Source organism: Pogoniulus pusillus, chromosome 29 (assembly GCF_015220805.1).
Source record: "Pogoniulus pusillus isolate bPogPus1 chromosome 29, bPogPus1.pri, whole genome shotgun sequence".
Lineage (NCBI taxonomy): Eukaryota > Metazoa > Chordata > Aves > Piciformes > Lybiidae > Pogoniulus > Pogoniulus pusillus.
The window spans coordinates 1,031,894-1,048,627 of NC_087292.1; the positions used below are offsets into that span (position 1 = coordinate 1,031,894).

Below are 16,734 nucleotides of genomic sequence, written 5' to 3' on the forward strand. Positions count from 1 at the left end.
GTGCCTGCAGGCGGCAATGCAGCTGCAGAGGAGGCAGCATCCCCCCGGTGCCTCCACTTGTCTCAGCCACCCCTGGTGCCACCGCCAGGGCCGAGGCAGCCACGGGAGCTTTGCAAAGGATCACTGCAGCCCTGGGGGACAAACTGCAGCATCTCTGCAGGAGCCAGACTGACCCGGGAACGGCCATGGCAGGCTGGCAGGCAGGACTGGGCCTTCCAGCAGTGCCACAGCAAGGGCTGTGGTGCCTCCTTCCAGCAGCCGTGGTGCCAAGCCACTGCACTCCCCACGGCTGTGCCACCCAGCCCAGGGAGGGAGCCGTAAGGCAAAATCCAGGGAATCTCTTTCATGTGGACTAGCAGAGAGCTCTGCCCCTGGAGAAGGTGATGGTGGCCACTGGCTGCCCCATGCCAGGCTGCTCCTTGCAGCATGTGGCAGGAGGTGTCCTGCAAGATGTATGAGCCCTGCTTTGCTCTGCAGCCTGGCACTGCTCTCAGGTTAATAGCAGCTTTGGCTCTGGTTTGCCCTGCTTGGTCCTGGGGGATCCTTCCAGAGGGAAGCTTGAGCACAGATCCACAGAGCTCTCCCAGGTGGAGAGGTACAAGACACTAACTGCTCCCCTGAGGAGTGCTCGCTGAAAGCATCCACACCTGAGTCAGTTCACAGCAGCAGGGCTGCCCCTTTCCCCGGGCAGCACCCCCACAGCTGCCAGGTACAGCGGCAGGGCAGGCACTGCAGCCCAGCTCACCTCTCCGACCACAGCCCCCAGCCCCAGCAGGAAGCCTCCCAGACAACCCGGGCTGGCCTCCGGAGGCTCAGCACCCAGGGGCTGGCCGGCAGCAGTCCTCAGCCCCCCAGGGGCGTTCCGGGGGTCCGAGGCAGCAGAGCCGCTGCCTCATCTCACCTGAGGGTCCCCGAAGTAGATCTGCATGACCAGGGCCACGGTGACGCCGGCGGCGAAGGTGAGGCAGGCGGTGATGATGACGGTCAGCCCGTCCTGCCGGCAGCTGCAGTCTCCCGCGAAGGGGTCCTTGCTGGTCTCCTGCAGCGGGGACATGTCCTGGCTGCCCAGCTCCGAGGAGGAGGAGGGCAGGCGCTGCAGCCGCGCAGACTTCAGGAAGGAGTCGGGGTCTGGGCGTGCGGCAGGGAGAAGAGCAGGGTCAGGGATTGTGCAATGCGGGGCTCAGCCGGCGCTGACACCAGCCCTGCCCCCGCCAGCAAGGCTGGCACCCGCCCCAGGGCTCCCAGCTCTCCAGACGCTTTGTGGCTCAGCTGCTGGTCTCTAAACCTCCTTCCCGGCTGCGATGAACCACGCAAAGCAGCTGCAGTGTGGGCAAAGCGAGGACTGCTCTTTTTGCTCCGACAAGTGTGGCTGCCTCGGGGCCCTCCCCGACCGAGCGCTGCCCCGTGGAGCGCACAGCCCCCGCCAGCCTCCCACCCGAGCACAGCGCTGCTGCGCTTCCGTGCCACAGCCGCAGGTGGCCTCAGCCACAGCAGCTCTGCTGCCACTAACAGCATTCGGAGCCTGCGGGCATTTTACTCCAGCTCAGTGTTTCATGGAATCACAGAATCAACCAGGTTGGAAGAGACCTCCAAGATCATCTTCCACCCCTTCCTTGCATCACAGAATGTCAGGGGCTGGAAGGGACCTCCACAGCTCATCCACTCCAACCCCCTGCCAGAGCAGGGTCACCTGCACCAGGTCCCACAGGAACACATCCAGGTGGGTTCTGAACACCTCCAGAGGAGACTCCACAGCCCCCCTGGGCAGCCTGCTCCAGGGCTCTGTCAGCCTCACAGGGAAAAATTCCTCCTCCTGCTTCCATGCAACTTCCTCTGCCTCAGCTGCCACCACTGCCCCTGTGCTGCCCTTGGGCATCACCCAGCAGAGCCTGGCTGCAGCTCCTGGCTCTCACCTGCACAGCTTTAGAGCCATGCATGAGGGCAGCCCTCAGGCTCCTGCTCTGCAAGCTTCAGCCCCAGCTCCTCAGGCTCTCCTCCTCAGGAAGATGTTCACTGCCTGCAGCAGCTTTGGGGCTCTGTGCTGGACTCTCTCAAGCAGCTCCTGAGGTCCTTCCTGAGCTGAGGGGCCCAGGACTGGACACAAGATTCCAGCTGTGGCCTCAGCAGGGCAGAGCAGAGGGGCAGGAGAACCTCTCTGACCTACTCAGCACAGCCCTTCTACTGCAGCCCAGGATGCCCTTGGCCTTCCTGGCCAGCAGAGCACATTGCTGGCTCATGGGCAAGCTCCCACCCAGCAGGACCAAGAGCTGCCAGGGAACCACTGCCAGTTATTGTCTGTCTGCAGAGCTGCCTCCTGGAGCCAGTTTGCTCTGCAGGATGCTTTGCTCTGCTGTGAGCAGCAGCTCCATCAGGTTGGGGTTTTACTTCTCTGCTAAAGTGAGAGTCTGCCCAGGGCACAAGACCTGCTTGGTGTCCTCTCTGAGTACTGCAAGAACCTGTTCCATACCACGATGGCTCAGCAGTGCTGGGAAAATCAGCTGGGATAATGGTCTGTTGTATGGCAGTTTGGCACTTGCCCCCTGGGGTCAAATAAGAGGCTCTGACCTAGGGAGATGCCCTGGTGGGACTTAGGAGCCTGGAGACCCCCCGGTGGTGAAGGTGGCAGAAGCATCTGGAGACAGGGGTAGGGTTTGAAGCCCTGGAGACAGGCAGATTTAAGAGCCCTGCAGATTGCTTTAGGCAACCAGGGAAGGTGGCAGCTGCCAGGTGGCAAGGTGTGAAACTATAGACAACTGCTCAGGGGACTGCCTGGGAGATGAGCTGCTGGGGCAGACAGCTGCTGCCCTGCCTGACCATCACCGCTCCCCCACCGCCACAGCCACCCACAGCCAGCCAAACAAAGCCTCTGAGGCACCTGGCTCCCTTTGAGGCTAATTCTGCTCCCTGGAATGTAAAGTTGGTCAGGGACACAGCCTCAAGCTGTGCCAGGGCAGGATGTTAGGAGGAAGTTGTTGGCAGAGAGAGTGATTGGCATTGGAATGGGCTGCCCAGGGAGGTGGTGGAGTGGCCGTGGCTGGAGGTGTTGAAGCCAAGCCTGGCTGGGGCACTTAGTGCCATGGCCAGGGCTGGGTGCTAGGTTGGGCTGGGTGAGCTTGGAGCTCTCTTCAACCTGGTGATTCTGTGATTCTTTTCTATGATTAAAGGTCCAGCTGGGCATAAATCAGGAGTGAAGCTCAGCTGCACCCAGCACCAGCTGGCGTGCCAAGGGGGTTTAATTTTGCCATGTCACCCACTGCTGGACCATGGCAGTGTGCCAGAAAAGGCAGTGAGCTCTTTCCATCTTGCACTTTAGCTGCTGAATTTATCCTTAGCCACACATCCACCACCACTGCACAGCACTCTGAGGAGGCAGAGTGAGTAATTTGTGAGTGGTTGGGCTCGAAGACCTTGGAGGCCTTTTCCAACCTACTAAATTCTGTGTGATTCTATGAGGGTGGTGGATCTTAGAGGTCATGTACTGCTCGCTCCCTGTAGCTCCAGTTGCTGCAAACTGACTGCCCTGGAGGTGGAAGGAGGGAAAAACCCTCTGAATATCACTGAGGTTCAGTCTGACCACCAGGCTTCAGCTTCTGCTGCGCTGGAGCAGGTCTGGACATGCAAACAGCTCTCTGAAATGCAGCAGGACTGAAGAAGATGAAACTAAGAAACACAGCTCCCTCCTGTAGCCTTCTCTGGAGCTATGCTTGGACACCTGAGGAGAGGTGAAGCAGAACTTGTGCCTGGGCACCTGAGCAGAGGAGAAGCAGAACTTGTGCCTGGGCACCTGAGCAGAGGAGAAGCAGAACTTGTGCCTGGGCACCTGAGCAGAAGAGAGGTGAAGCAGAACTTGTGCCTGGGCACCTGAGCAGAAGAGAGGTGAAGCAGAACTTGTGCCTGGGCACCTGAGCAGAGGAGAGGTGAAGCAGAACTTGTGCCTGGGCACAGGAAATACCCATAGAGGGCAGAGAGGAGCAAACCTGCAAACTGGAGGGCCCCAGGGCATCCACCCAGTCAGGAAAGGCTCTGCCTTCATTTCTTGCTTCCTCCAGCTGGTGAGGCCCTCTGTGAAACTCAGCTGCTCGCCCAGTGCCCAGTTCCAGGTGGCACATGCAATGGGGCATGCCTCTGGCACACTGCCCAGAGCAAACGATGCTCAGCAGGATGGAAAAGTCTCTCTGCCCTGGGAGGTGCCTTGAATCTCTGCTTCATCAGCTGCTGCCCTTGCGGTGGGAGGGCACCTCCTGCTGATGGGCACTCCTGGGGACATGCCTGTCCCTGATGGGCACCAAAGGGACCAAGCTGCTCAGGGCATTGTCCTGGGTGAATGTGGGGGCTCTGCAGAGAGCCAGCGGTCGCTGCAGTGTCCTGCACATCTGTGGTGAGAAGAAGAGGATCACCGAGCGGAAAAGGCAGCAGGGGAGGTTTGTCCTTCCCCACTGGGGATGTCTCCTGGTTTGGGGTGGAGCAGGGAACTCCACACCCCCATCACCTGCTGCCCCGCAGGCACCATCTCCGTGCAGACTGCCAGCCCTGTCCTTGCCACGACCCCTCCTGGGTGCATCTCTCCCGGTGCCAGGCAGGGAGGTGGTTCTGATCTCACACAGCCAGGAGTAAACCCCCCGCAGCCAGGGAACCCCCTGGGCGTGACCTGAACCTCCTTCCTGCCGCAGCCTCTGGGAGCCTGCCGGGAAAGGCTCAGCCTGCCCAGGCTGCATCCAGAGCCCTTCACAGCACCTCTGGCCTGAGGGGGCTGCACCGCGGTGTGCGGGCAGAGCAGGCCTGGCTCACAGGCTCCAGGGTGCTTCTGGTAGGGGCAACAACTGGCCTGGCGTGGGTGCCATGGAGGTCACATACAGCCCCTGGCACCGCTCAGTGGAGCACCAGCTCCAGTGAGGAGTGAGCTGGGTTCTGCTGCCCAGCCCCTCCAGGACACCATCCCTCTGCTGCTGTCGTGCTGGAGACAGGCCAGCCCAGCAGGAGGGGGCAGCCATGCCCGGGCACAGCCCTTCAGGGCGGTACCTCCCACCCGCCAAGTCTCTCCGCCAGACTGAGTCACTGAGTCTCTGTGACTGATGGTGCTGCATGGGGACAGTAAGGCTCTGGCTTGAGGACAGGAGAGGTTGGGAGGGTTCAGCTGGGAGCACGGAAGGCAGGGAGCAGCCTGCGAGGTCAACACACAGGTGCCCACCCCACCGGCAGCAGTGCCCGCCCCACCGGCAGCAGTGCCCGCCCCACCGCCAGCAGTGCCCGCCCCACCGGCAGTGGTCAGGCTTGACACAGAAGCCACCAAGCCCTCCTTGGCTGCCATGTGGGCAGTGAAGGAGGCGCAGGGACCCCAGGGCGCTCCGGAGCCAGTGCAGAGCCTGGAGCAGCTCCGGGCTCCGGCAGCGCTGCGATGTGGCACTGCCCAGGCCCCTGGGCAGCCTGTGCCCAGCACTCGCAGCACATCAGAGGCTTCCTCCTCTCAACGAGATCGTGTGGGCAGCGGAAAGCGAAGGAGCGGGTTCCCTCCCTGCTGGGCCGGCTGATGGCACGGCACGGACAGGCACAGCCGGCTCCTGCAACACCCCCGACAGCAGCAGCTCCTCCAGCCGCCCCACCCGCGGGCACCCCGCGGCTGGCACGGTGCTGGCACGACCACACTCACACCGCGCTCTGCTCCCGCTCCGTGTGCCAGACCCTGCACCGGCCGGAGCGCGGTGCCCACGGCCCTGCGTGCGGCAGCCTCGCCCCGACGGTGCGGGATGGGAACGGCCGCGGGGCCCTCAGCCGGCGGGCACGGGGCACACGGGGCACACGGGGCACACGGGGCACACGGGGCACACGCGGGACCTGCTCAAACGTGGGCCCTGGGGCTGTGGGGCCGGCAGGGCAGAGAGCTGCCGAGGGGCTCTGGGGCGGGAGAGGAGCTGCGTTCGCCTGAGCTGCCGAGGAGGAGGCGATCAGTGAGAGACAGGCAGAGGCTGCCCGGGGCCAGAGGCCCTCCCGGCTTTATTGCGGGGCCGCCAGCCCCGTGCCGCACCCAGGGCACCTCCCGCCGCGCCCCCGCAGGTGCGGCCGGGGGAGGCGAGAGCCCGGCGAGAGCCCGGCGAGAGCCCGGCGAGCTCCGCCGCCTGCCTGGGGCCGCCCGCCGGGAGCGCAGCCGCCGGGAGCGGCAGGAGGGGCCAGGGGAGCGCAAGGCCGGGGCCGGGGGTCGGCGGGGCCCGAGGGGACGCGGGCGGGCGCTGCCGCCGCCCCTCACCCGTGTCCTGCTCGCCCAGGAACGCGTCCTCCTCCTTCCGGGCGCGGAGGCCGCCCTCGGCCGCGCCGGCAGCCTCCTCCTCGGGCAGCCGCGGGAAGCTGGTGATGCTCATGTAGTCCACGGGCGAGCCACCGCCCAGGGCCCGCTGCCGGCCTGCCGCCGCCGCCGCCATCGCCGCCCCGCGCACGGAAGGGGCCGGGCCGCAGCCACCGCAGCTGCCTGCCGGCTCCTCCCCGCGGCGCGCCGGGGCTGGGCGATGAAGAGCGGGGCTGGGTGCTGCGGGCAGGGGCTGGGCGCTGCGGGCAGGGGCTGGGCGCTGCGGGCAGGGGCTGGGCGCTGCGGGCAGGGGCTGGACGCTAGGGGCAGGGGCTGGGCGCTGCGGGCAGGGGCTGGACGCTAGGGGCAGGGGCTGGGCGCTGGGGACAGGGGCTGGGCGCTAAGGGCCGGGGCTGGGCGCTAGGGGCAGGGGCTGGGCGCTGCGGGCCGGGGCTGGGCGCTAGGGGCAGGGACTGGGCGCTGGGGACAGGGGCTGGGCGCTAAGGGCCGGGGCTGGGCGCTGGGGGCAGGGGCTGGGCGCTAAGGGCAGGGGCTGGGCGCTGGGGGCAGGGGCTGGGCGCTGGGGGCAGGGGCTGGGCGCTGGGGGCCGGGGCTGGGCGCTGGGGCTGGGCGCTGGGGGCAGGGGCTGGGCGCTGGGGGTCGGGGCTGGGCGCTAGGGGCAGGAGCTGGGCGCTGGGGGCCGGGGCTGGGCGCTGTGGGTCGGGGCTGGGCGCTAGGGGCCGGGGCTGGGCGCTAGGGGCAGGGGCTGGGCGCTGGGGGCCGGGGCTGGGCGCTGGGGGCCGGGGCTGGGCGCTGGGGGCCGGGGCTGGGCGCTGGGGGCCGGGGCTGGGCGCTAGGGGCAGGAGCTGGGCGCTGGGGGCCGGGGCTGGGCGCTAGGGGCAGGGGCTGGGCGCTGGGGGCCGGGGCTGGGCGCTGGGGGCCGGGGCTGGGCGCTGGGGCAGGGGCTGGGCGCTAGGGGCAGGGGCTGGGCGCTGGGGGCAGGGGCTGGGCGCTGGGGGCAGGGGCTGGGCGCTGGGGGCAGGGGCTGGGCGCTGGGGGCCGGGGCTGGGCGCTAAGGGCAGGGGCTGGGCGCTAAGGGCAGGGGCTGGGCGGTGGGGCAGGGGCTGGGCGCTGGGGGCAGGGGCTGGGCGCTGCGGGTCGGGGCTGGGCGCTAGGGGCAGGGGCTGGGCGCTGGGGCAGGGGCTGGGCGCTGGGGGCCGGGGCTGGGCGCTGGGGCAGGGGCTGGGCGCTGCGGGCAGGGGTTGGGCGCTGCGGGCAGGGGCTGGGCGCTGCGGGCCGGGGCTGGGCGCTAGGGGCAGGGGCTGGGCGCTGGGGCAGGGGCTGGGCGCTAAGGGCAGGGGCTGGGCGCTAGGGGCAGGGGCTGGGCGCTGGGGGCCGGGGCTGGGCGCTGGGGGCCGGGGCTGGGCGCTGGGGCAGGGGCTGGGCGCTAGGGGCAGGGGCTGGGCGCTGCGGGCAGGGGCTGGGCGCTGGGGGCAGGGGCTGGGCGCTGGGGGCAGGGGCTGGGCGCTGGGGGCCGGGGCTGGGCGCTAGGGGCAGGAGCTGGGCGCTGGGGGCCGGGGCTGGGCGCTGGGGGCCGGGGCTGGGCGCTAGGGGCAGGGGCTGGGCGCTGGGGGCCGGGGCTGGGCGCTGCGGGTCGGGGCTGGGCGCTAGGGGCAGGGACTGGGCGCTGCGGGTCGGGGCTGGGCGCTAGGGGCAGGGGCTGGGCGCTGGGGGCCGGGGCTGGGCGCTGGGGGCAGGGGCTGGGCGCTGGGGCAGGGGCTGGGCGCTAGGGGCAGGGGCTGGGCGCTGGGGCAGGGGCTGGGCGCTAAGGGCAGGGGCTGGGCGCTGGGGCAAGGGCTGGGCGCTGGGGGCAGGGGCTGGGCGCTGGGGCAGGGGCTGGGCGCTAAGGGCAGGGGCTGGGCGCTGGGGGCAGGGGCTGGGCGCTAAGGGCAGGGGCTGGGCGCTAAGGGCAGGGGCTCCGCGTTGCGGAGGGCTCCGCGTAGAAAAGGGCCGAGCGAGGCCGGGCCGGGTCCGCTCCCTGCGCTGCCCCCCGCTGCCGGCTGCCGCCTTTCGGGTGCGATCCCTGCACTGCCCCAGGGCCCCGGCGTAGCACCCGAACAATTCACGTTTGCTGCTTTTCCAGGGCCCCAGCAAGGCTGCCAACTGCCACAGGGTCGGAGAGTTAAATAAATGAGAGGTTTCCTTCGTTGCAGATATAGACATGGCACAGTGAGGACTGCACGGAGGGGAGGAGGCTCCGGCGAGACCTCAGAGCTGCTGCCAGTGCCTGAAGGGGCTGCAAGCAGGCTGCAGAGAGGCTGTGCCCAAAGGGCTGCAGGGACAGGACGAGGGCAATGGCTGCAAAGCAGAGCAGAGCAGATGGAGATTGGATGTGAGGAACAAGTTGTGCCCCAGGAGGCTGCTGCAGCACTGCAACAGGTTGCCCAGGGAGGTGCTTGAGGCCCAGCCCTGGAGATGTTCCAGGTGAGGTTGGACAGGGCTGTGAGCAACCTGCTCCAGTGGAGGATGTCCCTGCTGAGTGCAGGGGTTTGGACTGGCTGAGCTCTGGAGGTGCCTTCCAGCCCAGCCCCTTCTGTGACTCTGTGAAATGCACTCACTGCAAGTGCTGGAGCTCAGCTCCAGCTGATATAGCCCAGGTGACATCCAGCACAGTCTCAAGCTGCAGGTGACACATCCCAGGTGACATCCAGCACAGTCTCAAGCTGCAGGTGACACATCCCAAGTGACATCCAGCACAGTCTCAAGCTGCAGGTGACACATCCCAAGTGACATCCAGCACATCTGGAGCTGCAAACCTTTGCCATAGTGCAAGCAGAGGAGATGTGCAGCAGCAGTGCAGCTGCATGTGCAATGTGCAGTCCTTGCCCAGAAGGTGTCCCTGTCTGGGGCAGAGGGAGGGGAGCACAGCACAGCAACCATCCTTGTCCCTGCTAAATCAGAGAGTCAGGAGTGGGAGAAAATGTTTCAGGATCAGAGAGTGCAGCTGCCAGCACAGCAGCAGCTTGGCCACTGCAGCCTGCTCCCAAGTGCCATCCCCAGGAGCACCTCAGAGCTGCCTTCCAGCAGCTGAGGGAATCCCACAGGAAGACTGCAGAGGCACTTTAGGGGAATGGTTTGAAGCTGAGGCTGCAGCTGAGGGAGAAGTTCTTCAGTGTGAGGGTGGTGAGAGTCTGGCACAGGCTGCCCAGGGAGGCTGTGGCTGCCTCCTGCCTGGGCATGTTCAAGGCCAGGCTGGATGAGGCCTTGAGCAGCCCAGTTAAGAGGTGTCCCTGCCCATGGCAGGAGTTGGAGTAGGTGAGCTCTGAGGTCCCTTACAGGCTGAGCCACTCTGATTCTGGAACACCTCCAGGCATGAGGACTCCATGCCCCACCCTGGACAGCCTGTGCCAATCCCTGACCACTCTTACACCAAGGAAATTTGGCCTCCTCTCCAACCTAACCCTCCCCTGGCTCTATTTCAGGACATTTCCTTTCCTGTTACCTGACCCTAGGCAGCAGAGCCCAACCCCAGCTGCCTGCAGCCTCCTCTCAGGGAACTGCAGAGAGCAATGAGCTCTGCCCTCAGCCTCCTCCCCTCCACCCCAACCCCCCCAGCTCCCTCAGCTGCTCCTCCCCAGCCCTCTTCTCCAGACCCTTCCCCACCTTTGCTGGCCTCCTCTGGCCCTGCTGCAGCTCCTCAGTGTCCTTCTGGGAGTGAGTGGCCAAAAACTGAGCCCAGCACTCAAGGTGCAGCCTCAGCAGTGCCCAGTCCAGGGGCATCATCCCTGCCCTGCTGCTGCTGCCCACACCATGGCAGATCCAGGCCAGGATGCTGGTGCCCTTCTTGACCACCTGGGCACAGCCTGGCAGCTGTTCAGCTGCTGTCACCCAGCACACCCAGACCCTCCGAAGTCTTCCCCCTGACCCCTCTGGGAGGGGGTTTTTACACCCAGCCGTGGCTGTCTCTGCCCTCTAGGTGGCATTTAGTCTTGGGTGGAGAGTTGAGGGCCACAGCCAGGGGTGTTTAGTACAGACTGCAGCTGGCACATGGTGCTGATGGGTGCTAACTTTGATACTAAGATTGTGGTTAATTAGGGGCAGGTTCTCCCTCGGGCAGCCTGCCCTTCAGAATCTGTTTGCAGCTGCTTGTGCTTGTTGTTTCAGCCTTGCTTCAGTGGCTCCAGCCAAACCAGGGCTGCTTTATCCTCACCAGAGCCCTCTGCAGCAGGGCTGCTGTGTGGCTCCTCACCTGAGGTGATGCAGACATCTCTTGGTGTCATCTCTCCAGCTGCTCTGAGCAGCTCTCCATGAAGCTGCATTCCTGTCCTGGGGGCAGTTCTCCCACAACCCCAGCATGGGATGGGGACAGCCTTGTGCCAGGGGCAGGGCAGGAGGTCCAGGTGCAGTGTGAGAGGAGAGAGCAGGGAGAGGAGAGGTGCAGGGAGAAGAGAGAGCCTGGGCTGGGCTCCAGCCAGCTGGGCGTCTGCAGGGCTGAGCCCCTGCTCCACTTGCTGGGTCAGAGGTGGTGGAGGGGGCAGAGGAGCCAGCCCTGGCCCCAAGGTTTCAGCTCTCCAGGCTGGCTGGGTTGGAGACCTCCCAGTCCTGACTCCAGAAGGCTGGAAGAGCTTTCCTGAGGGATGTGCACAAGCTGTGCCATGGCTTAGTAAAGCCTCTGCACTGGTCTGGTTCAAGCTGCCCTGGGACCTAAATCGTAACAGAACAGTAGCAGATAGGAGAGAAGAGCTGGGTGCAGAGAGAGGGCAGGGCCAGCAGGCCCAAGGAAGTCCTGCTGTCGTTTGGAGGGCAGAAGGAGAGCTTAACCACAGATAGAAGGTGTTTAAGGTAAGAGGAGTTACAAAAAAGCACAGGGAAGGGGAACAAAACACAAACCATGCAGAGAACCCAAGGGTGGCAGTGGTGGGAGGGGGTTGTGCCACCACGGGGTCAGCTGGGCACGTGGCAAAGGAGCAGGTGCTGCTGGCAGACAGGCAGGGCAGGGAGGCAGGAAGATGCTCTGCTTCTACAGGGGTCCAGAACAGGGAGTGGGAGTGGGCTAACCACTCACCTGGGGCCAGGTTCAGACCCCCCAGGGGGGAGCCAGCAGGACCTGGAGCTAGGTTCAGAGCCTTTGCATTCCACCCCTTGGTTAGACCATTTGCACTGTCCTGCAGAGTCTCTCACCGACAGACAGGGACATGGGTCCATGTGTGTGATGAGTATTAGGAGTTCTCCAGTCCCTCTTGGTCTCCAGCTGTGTGCCAGGGCCTTGTGCTGCTCTGGTGCAGGCTGGTGCAGGTGAGGTGTGAGCAGGGCAGGAACACGGAGGAGGAATCAGGGCAACAGGAACAGTCTTTTCAGTCAGAGAATCACAAAGCCAGGCTGGAGGAGACCTCCAAGCTGATCCAGCCCAACCTAGCACCAGCCCTAGCCAGTCAACCAGACCGTGGCACTAAGTGGCCAGGTGGCTGCAGGCAGAGCCCCAGCTGGGGCCAACCTGAGCTATGGTTACCAGCGGCTCCCACTTGGCAAAGAGTTGAAAGCCAGGGAGCAGGGCAGGGCAGGCCTGGCTGGCACAGACACTGCCACACTGCCTCAAACGGTTCACTTTCTGCCCTGCACTGCTCCCAGAGGTTAGCTGAGGACCAGCAGTGGGCTGGAGGGGAAGAGGCTGTTTCATTCTGGGCTGAACACAATGCTCCAGGTTTGCAGAGATCTCTTCCCTGCAGAGCCTCCCTCCTCTGCCTCTCAGCTTGGCACAGGCACCTGGCTGCTCTGCTGCCAGATCTGACTCCATCTGCCCTGCCCTGGCCATCTGCTGCCTTGGCAGACAGGGCTGGCCGAGTGCTGGGCTCTCTGGCTCTGGAGGAGCCATCTGAGAGGGACAGCTCCTGCTTGCCATCCTCCCGGGAGCCAGCTGATGCTCTCTGCTCCTCCCTGCAGCTGCCCCAGCTCAGTGCTCCTTGACGTGGGGACATGAAAGCTTCCTTTGCTGTGGCAGGGGCAAGGTTTTGCTAGTGCCCCCTAGCAAGCTCAGGGGTGTAGTGGGCACTGCCAGTACAAGCTGCAGGGAGAGGACAGTTCAGCTTTTGCAAGGCAGTGCCAGCCTGCTGCTTTTCCAGACACCTCTGCAGCTTTCCATCCCCAGCAGCTGGAGCTGGGCCCTGCCCCACCGGAGCAGCTGCACCAAGGCCAGGAGCTTTGTGCATCCTGCACCTTCCTCCACCCCTGCCTGGCAGAGCAGCCTCAGACTGAAACACCCTAGGAAGTGTGGGCAGGGGCAGGGGCAGTGCCGTGCCAGAGGTCTCAGCTGTTAGATGTGTTTGTGACTCAGCAGTGCTTGAAGACGAAGCTCTGCCTCCTGCTGCTTTCGTTCCCAAGGCCCTGCTTGCCCCAGCCCAGCCTCTGCTGCTCGCTGTGACAGACCAAACCAGGTCAGCTCTGTCACCTGCAGGCAGCAGAGGCCAATGGGATGAGACTGGACAAGGCCAAGTGCAGGGTTCTGCACTGGCCACAACAACCAGCAAGTGTGGGATGGGAGAGCAGGCAGTGAGGTGAGTTAGGAGCTGGCTGCAAGACAGAGTTCAGAGGGAGGTGCTCAATGGTGCCAGGTCCAGCTGGAGAGCTGTGACCAGTGGAGTCCCCCAGGGCTCAGTGCTGGGCCAGTCCTGCTCAGCATCTTCATCAGTGCCCTTGCTGAGGGCACAGACAGACAGAGGCTGCTCAGCAAGTTTGCTGCTGACACCCAGCTGGGAGGCTTGGCTGAGACAGCTGCAGGCTGTGAGGCCACCCAGAGAGCCCTGGGCACAGAGCTGGGCACAGAGGAGCCAGATGAGGTTCCCCAAGGACAAGAGCAGAGTCCTGCCCTGGGGAGGGATAACAAAGTGCAGCAGTCCAGGCTGGGAGGTGACTGCTGGAGAGCAGCCCCAAGGAGAGGGCCCTGGGGGTGCTGGTGGCTAACAGTTGCCCATGGCACAGCAATGTGCCCTGGGGGCCAAGAGGCCAATGGGATCCTGGGGTGCATTAGGAGGATGTGTCCAGCAGAGCCAGGGAGGTTCTCCTGCCCCTCTGCTCTGCCCTGCTGAGACCTCATCTTGAGCACTGCCTTCAGGTTTGGGCTCCCCAGTTGCAGAGGGACAGGGACCTGCTGGAGAGGGTCCAGTGGAGGGCTACAGGGATGGTGAGGGGACAGGAGGGCTTCCTTATGAGGAGAGGCTGAGGGCCCTGGGGCTGCTTAGTCTGGAGAAGAGAAGACTGAGAGGGGATTGGATCAATGTTTCTAAGTGTCTGAGGGCTGCCAGGAGGGGGGGACAGGCTCTGCTCACTGCTCCCTGGGGTAGGACAAGCAGCAATGGATGGAAGCTGCAGCACAGGAGGTTGCAGCTCAACACAAGGGGGAACTTCTTTACTGTAAGGGTCCCAGAGCCCTGGCACAGGCTGCCCAGAGAGGTTGTGGAGTGTCCTTCTCTGGAGCCCTTGAAAGCCTGTCTGGATGTGTTCCTGTGTGAGCTGTGTTAGGATAGTCCTGCTCTGGCAGGGGGTTGGACTCGATGATCTCCTTGGGTCCCTTCCAGCCCCTGTGATTCTGTGAACCCCAAGCAGCACTACAGGCTGGGGCCAGAGTGGCTGAGAGCAGCCAGGCAGAGAGGGAGCTGGGGGTGGTGGGAGAGAGGAGCTGCAGAGGAGGCAGCAGTGCCCAGGTGGGCAGCAGAGCCAATGGCATCCTGGGCTGGCTCAGGAGCAGTGTGGGCAGCAGGACAAGGGAGGTTCTTGTGCCCCTGTGCTCAGCACTGCTCAGGCCACCCCTGCAGTGCTGTGTCCAGTTCTGGGCTCCTCCATTGCAGAGAGATGCTGAGGTGCTGGAAGGTGTTTGGAGCAGGGCAGCAAGGCTGGGGAGGGGCCTGGAGCACAGCCCTGTGAGGAGAGGCTGAGGGAGCTGGGGGGGTGCAGCCTGCAGCAGAGGAGGCTCAGGGCAGACTGTTCTGGAGCACTCCAAATTCCTCTCTTCTCTTCCCCTGCCCTGCAGCTTGAGGGGGCAGCAGCAGGAGGCCCTCCCGCAGCAGCCTGTGCTGCAGTGGGGCTGGGGCTGGGCTTCATGCCCAGTGCCAGCTGGCAAGTGGGCACTTTGTCTGGAAAAGCATCGATGGAGCAAGGGAGAAGGCAGGAGGAGATTCCTGCCTGAAAAGTGATTCCCACCCTGAGAGGGTTCCCAGCCTGCCGGAGCTGACAGGACAGGTCACACACAGTATCACAGTATCACCAAGGTTGGAAGAGACCTCACAGATCATCAAGTCCAACCCTTTACCACAGTGCCCAAGGCTAGACCATGGCACCAAGTGCCACATCCAACCTTGCCTTGAACTGCCCCAGGGACGACGACTCCACCACCTCCCCGGGCAGCCCATTCCAGTGTCCAATGACTCTCTCAGGGAAGAACTTTCTCCTCACCTCGAGCCGAAATCTCCCCTGGCGCAGCCTGAGGCTGTGTCCCCTTGTTCTGGAGCTGGCCACCTGAGAGAAGAGAGCAACCTCCTCCTGGCCAGCTCCTGCCTCTGCACAGGGCTCTGGTTCCCCCTGGCCTGCCTCTGGATGCCCTCCTCCCCTTGTAGCGTTCCGTGCAGGGCAGGCGTGGCAAGCGCTGGGGTCCGTCGCGGGCGCTGCCGGTGGCACCGGGACCCAGCCTGGCTCTGCCCTGCCGCCGCGGAGGCAGTGTCACTTTGTCACTTCCACGGCGGCAGCTGTGTCCAGAGGCGTTTCTGAGCTTGGCAGCTTTGCCACTCGCCTTGGGCTGCTGCTGCCTGGATCCAGACAGTTGGATGCTGCCTGCAGCATCAGGCGGCAGCGGAGAGCAGAGGAACCCAGCAGGAATCGCCTCAGCTCCGTGAGCAAAGCCTGCTGCTGCCTGAGCTCCCTGCTCAGCCTGGCTGCTGCCGGGGGCAGGCTGTGGGTGCAGCTCAGCCTTTCCACCTCCTGGCTTCCTGAAGCTCTCCTCCTGCCCATCACCTCCTTTTGCAGAACCCCAATCGAACTGAGTCTGTGAGTAAACCTCAACCAGGGCTGTGTCTGCTCTGGGGGGGAGGTTTTGAGGAAAGGAAAATAATTCTGCTCCTAGAGCTCCTGGCATTCTGCACTCGTCCCCTGCCCCAGGGCACAGCCCCCAGCGCGCTCTGCAGCTGCCTGCAGGGAGGCTGTAGCCAGGTGGGGTTGGGCTCTGCTGCCAGGCAGCCAGCACCAGAAGAAGGGCACACAGCCTCAAGCTGTGCCAGGGCAGGTCTAGGCTGGATGTTAGGAGGAAGTTCCTGGCAGAGAGTGATTGGCATTGGAATGGGCTGCCCAGGGAGGTGGTGTAGTGGCTGTGGCTGGAGGTGTTGCAGCCAAGCCTGGCTGGGGCACTTAGTGCCATGGTCTGGTTAGTTGGGCAGGGCTGGGTGCTAGGTTGGGCTGGCTGAGCTTGGAGCTCTCTTCCAGCCTGGCTGATTCGGTGAGTCTCTGATTCACTCAGCTTCATGCTCTCTGCTGGACCATCTCATCCCAGTGCCAGTCTCCCAAATCTCAGCACCAATCCCTTGTCTCTGCAGTGTGCCACAGGCTGCCACAGCCCCTTCAGCTCCTCCCCATTGCCCTCCTGTTTCAGCCCAGATGCCACAGCTTTAGTCCTCCTGGTGCTGTGCACAGGGGTCCTGCTCCAGCCACTGCAATTCCTGCTCCCAGCCACTGGGACCCTGCTGCAGCCACTGGGATACCTGTTGCAGCCTCTGGGACCCTGCTGCAGCCACTGGGATCCTTCTCCTAGCCACCGGGGCCCTGCTGCAGCCACTGGAATACCTGTTGCAGCCACTGGGATACTTCTCCCAGCCACTGGGACCCTGCTGCAGCCACTGGGACCCTGCTCCCAGTCACTGGGACCCTGCTCCCAGTCACTGGGGCACCACTTACACCAGAAACCTTGAGAGGTTGCAAGCTCACAGCTGAGCCACTGCAGCTCCCAAGGTATTCAGCAGGAGGCTCTCTCCCGCAGGAGCCTCCTCAGGAGGAGCTCTCTCAGCCTCAGCTTCCAGCACCGGAGCTGTAGGGAACTGCCAAGACCAAGCTCAGCTGGGGGACGGCAGGAGAGCAAGGAACAAAGCAGACAGGCAGGTAAGCAGCTCTGGAGCTCTGCACCTTTCACGGCAGTGCCTGGAGTCCTGCTCTGGCCCTGACCTGGGCACCCTGGTGTGTCCCAGGGCGATGACAGCTGCTGAAGGAGCAGTCAACACTTGGCTGACCCTGCTGAATCAGCTGCTGGAGCAGGGAGCCAAGCATGAGCTGCTGCTCCCTCTACTAATGCTTCTGGCCCCTTGTAAAAGCACAGGAGTGGAGCCTGCAGCACAGGAGAATCCCAAGCAGCTTGGCTCAGAGGTTCAGCAGAGATCCCAGTCCTAAGCAGTGCCTCAGCCCCGAGCAGAGCACACAGTACAGGC

The 16,734-nt window shown here is 64.3% G+C and overlaps 1 protein-coding gene across 2 annotated transcripts in view; it reads right to left on the reverse strand.

Moving 5' to 3' along the window:
- Positions 1 to 6,440, reverse strand: part of GGT7 (gamma-glutamyltransferase 7) — a 28,521-nt gene extending 22,081 nt beyond the window's left edge. For both annotated transcript variants that reach the window (XM_064167563.1, XM_064167564.1), the window contains exons 1-2: positions 6,242 to 6,440; positions 902 to 1,128 (exon numbers count right to left, since the gene is read on the reverse strand). In XM_064167563.1, coding sequence (XP_064023633.1) covers positions 902 to 1,128; positions 6,242 to 6,413 — 399 coding nt within the window. In that variant the 5' untranslated portion in view covers positions 6,414 to 6,440. The remainder of the gene's footprint in view (positions 1 to 901; positions 1,129 to 6,241) is intronic.
- Between the last annotated feature and the right edge of the window lie 10,294 nt (positions 6,441 to 16,734).